At 37.0% G+C, this 4,713-nt stretch overlaps 1 protein-coding gene across 1 annotated transcript; it reads left to right on the top strand.

Moving 5' to 3' along the window:
• Positions 1-299: 299 nt before the first annotated feature.
• Positions 300-3,674, top strand: BNAC09G20190D. The gene is made up of 11 exons (XM_013857602.3): positions 300-766; positions 1,015-1,090; positions 1,169-1,252; positions 1,327-1,443; positions 1,537-1,887; positions 1,973-2,307; positions 2,389-2,488; positions 2,626-2,685; positions 2,764-2,850; positions 2,928-3,062; positions 3,155-3,674. The coding sequence occupies exons 1-11, from the start codon at positions 660-662 to the stop codon at positions 3,488-3,490; spliced, it is 1,788 nt and encodes a 595-aa protein (XP_013713056.1). The 5' UTR covers positions 300-659; the 3' UTR covers positions 3,491-3,674.
• Positions 3,675-4,713: the final 1,039 nt, after the last annotated feature.

Below are 4,713 nucleotides of genomic sequence, written 5' to 3'. Positions count from 1 at the left end.
ACATGAGAATGAATTCTCAATAATAAATATTTATATTAAATATATTATATTTCTATATTCATGTCATTGAAATTTAGTTATATGCCATATAAAATAAATAAAATGATTGTTTTGATTTATTTACCTAAAAGGTATCATAAATAAACAAGATCCATTGTTTTGATTTATTTGTTTAGTCTAATTTAATCATATACATAATATAATACGTAAATGAATACAAACAAAAAATAAGAGATAAAAAATTATTTTTATATATAACATTCATTCTGCGCAATCGCGGGTCTTAAGCTAGTTCATTAATAATATACAGAACTTACAGATTTTAAATCCTAAGTTTCACGACAATTTAAGAAATTTTTAAATGATTGAAAAAAATGAATTGAATGCAATTCAACAACCATAAAGTGAAGAGAATTGAATATTTTGCAGGAAGCAAAACCTGATCAAACCTGGTCCCCTTTCTTTTGGGTTAACCTACAATTTCTCGTCTCTGCATTTACTTCTTCATTCTTTCTCCTTTCTTCAAATTTGAAGCTCACTCCTTTCTGGACCTTCTCTAGTTATAGTTCTTCGTACACCCATTTCTTATTAGTCCAGTGATGTTTTCTGGAGACTTTGATCAATTTCTCACGCTCTAATTTTTAATCATTTTGCCTGAGATGGGTGATTTCAGTTTGAATAAAGACGGTACAAACCAGAGAAGAAACAGAGAAAATGAAGATTCTTGGCATTGCCTGGATTCTCATAGACATGGACGGTCTAAAAGGTACCTTCTCTTCGATAGTTTAAGCTCAATCTTCACCACACTGAGTCTATATGTAAACTTCATAAAGGAGTAGTTGAGATCAAACTTTCTTTAGGGTCTCAAAATTTACTCTCGAGGTTTCTTGTACACCAAGTGTTTGGTTCAACGAGAAAGATATAGAAACTGTTAAGCAAATAAAACGCATCTAGAGATTTCTTTTGTTACTAATGTTTCTACTTAAAGTAATTTGTAGTTTATGATTATTCTAGTGCATCGTCAGAGCGAGATCTCCATGTTTCTAGTGATGGAGCTTCACCATTTCCCAAACATTACCCTAGAATGCAAGTAAGACCTAGATATTGTATTTCATGTGATCATTTTTTTCTTTTGAAGTTGATTTGTTTTTTCTTTTTTCTTCCAAAGACATCCTCTGTTCAAACAACAGCAAACAAGAAACCAAAAGCTCTGAATGCTCCTTCACAAGATAGAGCATCTCTGGAACGAGATGTAAGCCTTAGGACCTTTCTTCATGTCTCATCGTCTTTAACAGGCACCATCATGTTTTGAGTTTTGCTACACAGGTTGAGCAGCTTCATCTGCGTCTACAACAAGAAAAGTCTATGAGAATGGTGTTAGAGAAAGCTATGGGGCGTGCTTCAAGTAGCTTATCTCCAAGGCACAGACATTTTTATTCTCAGGTTACTTTAGTGTTTACAATCCAGCCTACACTTTTTTTTTTTTGTAAATACAAATTTGTGAGACTTTGTTTATGTGCTTTGGATGATTTTAAGGCAAAGGAACTTATCACTGAGATCGAATTGCTTGAAGAAGAAGTCGCGAATCGCGAGCATCATGTGCTCTCTTTGTACCGGAATATCTTTGAAGAGACAATAAGCAGAGCATCTTCAAAGCAAAGCTCAGTGATTTCTTCTCCAGCTCATCATATAAAGCAACCACCAAGAAAACACCCAAGTGTCATTTCAAATGCATTTTGTTCCTCCAATAACTTCTCTCTAAAGCCTTGGCATGCTATGGTTACTTTTAAAGATTTGAGCAGAAAACCCTCCAAAAAGGATCAGTCTTCTCAGTTCCAGGATAATAGCTGTCTTCCTTCAATAAAAAGTTGCTCAGGCCAAGCAAAAGTATTTGATAAAAACCCTAATTTTCATCTTTGTTGAGACTTTTTCTGATTTTTATATGTTTTTTTGTTGTGTTTTCTTATTTCAGTCCTATTCAAAGGATTCAGTAACGGAGATAACTCCATCACAGAGAACTCTTAAGGATCATTTGTACCAATGCCCTAGCAAGTTGTCTGAAGAAATGGTCAAGTGTATGGCTTCAGTGTACTTCTGGATTTGCAGCAGTTCCATGTCGGCAGATCCTGAGAAGAGGAAAAAAGATTCACCAATCCTATCAAGATTGGCGGCTAGCAATGTGGTTATTCCCAAGAATGTTATGGGTGAAGACCGATCTTGGTCATGCAGATCCATAGTGGAAGTATCTTTGATCTCATCAGACAAGAGAATATTCTCGCAAGCATCATATGCTATTAACAACTATAGGTTAGTCCAATAACTAGGTTATTTCCTTGAAAAAAAATTTCAGAATTGGTTTTGACTAGAAGATATGATTTTGACTTACAGGCTCCTTGTTGAACAACTGGAGAGAGTTTCTATAAATCAAATGGAAGGAAATGCAAAATTAGCATTTTGGATCAACATCTACAATGCTCTCCTTATGCATGTAAGGACATATTGATTTGATAAAAAAAAATGAAAAAAAATCCTTTTTGGCTTTGCTATTTCTTGATTCTATGAGGATAATAATCTATTTATCTTTTTTTTGGTGTAAATGTTAAATAATCTATTTATCTTCTCTAGGCATACCTAGCATATGGTGTACCAGCTAATTCTCTCAGAAGGTTAGCTTTGTTTCACAAGGTATTCTAATTTGATCTCAATAGATGAAAATAGATTCATACTTGAGCAGATACCTATAGGTTTCATTGTATAGTGCAGTCTGCGTATAATATCGGTGGACACATCATAAATGCAAACACCATTGAATACTCCATCTTCTGCTTCCGGACTCCACGAAATGGACGTGTAAGAAGCATTATACCTTATCCTTTTTCAACATAGAAATCAACTTTTGACACTTTGCATTCCTTCATACATTGTAGTGGTTTGAGACCATAATCACCACCGCCTTGAGGAAGAAGCCAACTGAAGATAAAGTAAGCTTAAAGTTCAGTCTTCACAACCCAGAGCCATCTCTCTGCTTTGCTCTTTGCACTGGTGTACTCTCAGATCCAGTGGTAACATTTTTGACTCTTTATTACTAATCTTATGCACATTTATGGTTTTTATGGTGAACTGAAATTGGAGCTTATATGATTGTTGGGTGCAGTTAAAGGCATACACTGCCACAAACATTAAAGAGGAACTAGAAGCTTCGAAAAGGGAGTTTCTACGGGCAAACATGGTTGTAAAAACACAGAAGAAAGTGTTCTTGCCTAAGATTATTGAGAGGTTTACAAAGGAAGCTTCTCTTAGCCTTGACGATTTGGTGAGATGGTTAATAGATAACTCAGACGAAAAGCTTGGGGAATCGATACAAAAATGCGTGGAAGGTAACCCAAACTACAAGAAAGCGTCTCAGGTGATTGAATGGTTGCCATACAGTTCAAGGTTTCGTTATGTATTCTCAAAGGACTTGATGGAGAAAAAGCTTTGGTGGGTTTAAAACAATATTGCCTAAGAAACCTCTTGATGCCCCTGTTCTCTAGTTTCAATAGACCCTTGTAATGTTTGTAATGAGATAATGGAAGAGAAGCACTGTAGAATCTGTCAGGCTGACTGATAAATTTGTAGCCATAGATTCTCTCTATATCTGCTTTAACAGAATATACAACAACGCAGATGAAACAGTCATTGTCTTCGGACTGTGAGCCATATGTAGAAAAGAAAAAATATCGTCAATGGAGTGGAGCATGAACTGAAGGTTTATTGGCCTTTAGACAAGCTCACAAAACTCTTTCTTCTACAATTCAACAGCTCGGACAGAAGTTCAGCAAATTTCCACTCTTAAGGGAAGGACCATAATGAGAAATGTAAAAATCCAAAGCTATTCGAACTAATAACAAAGTGTAGGTGATCGAACTAATAACAAAGTGTAGGTGATCCCATCATCCCAAGTCTATGGTCCTCCATGCACATTTTGGACCATTTATTGGGCTTTAAAAGACGTACACACCTTGCACATTATCAATGGGGTACACCATGAATGTGTTACCATGAACAAACTGGAAAATAATTTCATATTCCTTTAATTGTTATTTTTTTTTTATTTTTTTTATCATCTGGGAATATTATTAAACGTCAAAGCCCAACAAAGGAACTAAGCTCAACACAAAGCAAACATAAAGCCTAGACTACGGGCCACATCTACAAAAACTCCATGGGCCAACAGCCCAATAGAGAAAACCGTAGAGGAAAATCGTCAGTGACCACCACATGTCCGATCGACACACGATTCAAAGACACGCGTCAAGTCGGAAACCATCACTTCCTCCGGAAGGGTTACGTCGGAGCTCCGCCATCAGCAGAGATAGATCGGTGAAGACCATCCAAACGAAGAAGTCTTCATAGAAGCAAACGCAACCGGATCGTCTTTTCAGAAAAAAACCATCGTCTTCAATCGATTCAAAGAACTCCGACCTTCGGAGGATGAAATCGAGAGTCGATGGAGAAGTGAAGGACTTGAATTGACGATCAGACATAGCCGGCGAAAACGACGCTACTAAGCCGCCGAATCCCGAAGACAAAGCCGGCGAAGCAGGTGCTATAGAAGCCACCGCTTCCCAGAGTCTAAAGCCGGACGACCATCAGAGGAGCAGATGCGACGCCGGAAGCAGGGGCCGGTCGGAAACACCGAAACCGGAAAGCAAAAAACATCGGACTCTTTCT

The sequence above is a fragment of the Brassica napus genome, chromosome C9, assembly GCF_020379485.1.
Source record: "Brassica napus cultivar Da-Ae chromosome C9, Da-Ae, whole genome shotgun sequence".
Classification (NCBI taxonomy): Eukaryota; Viridiplantae; Streptophyta; class Magnoliopsida; order Brassicales; family Brassicaceae; genus Brassica; species Brassica napus.
Note: the sequence above shows the minus strand (reverse complement) of the source record. Positions and strands in the feature narration are given on the sequence as shown.

Bases quoted from the DNA above. Each gene is read 5' to 3' on its own strand.
- BNAC09G20190D (XM_013857602.3), top strand. From the start codon at position 660: ATGGGTGATTTCAGTTTGAATAAAGACGGTACAAACCAGAGAAGAAAC. The intron at 1,444-1,536 runs GTTACTTTAGTG...GATGATTTTAAG, and splicing joins ACAGACATTTTTATTCTCAG to GCAAAGGAACTTATCACTGA. The intron at 3,063-3,154 runs GTAACATTTTTG...TGTTGGGTGCAG, and splicing joins GTGTACTCTCAGATCCAGTG to TTAAAGGCATACACTGCCAC.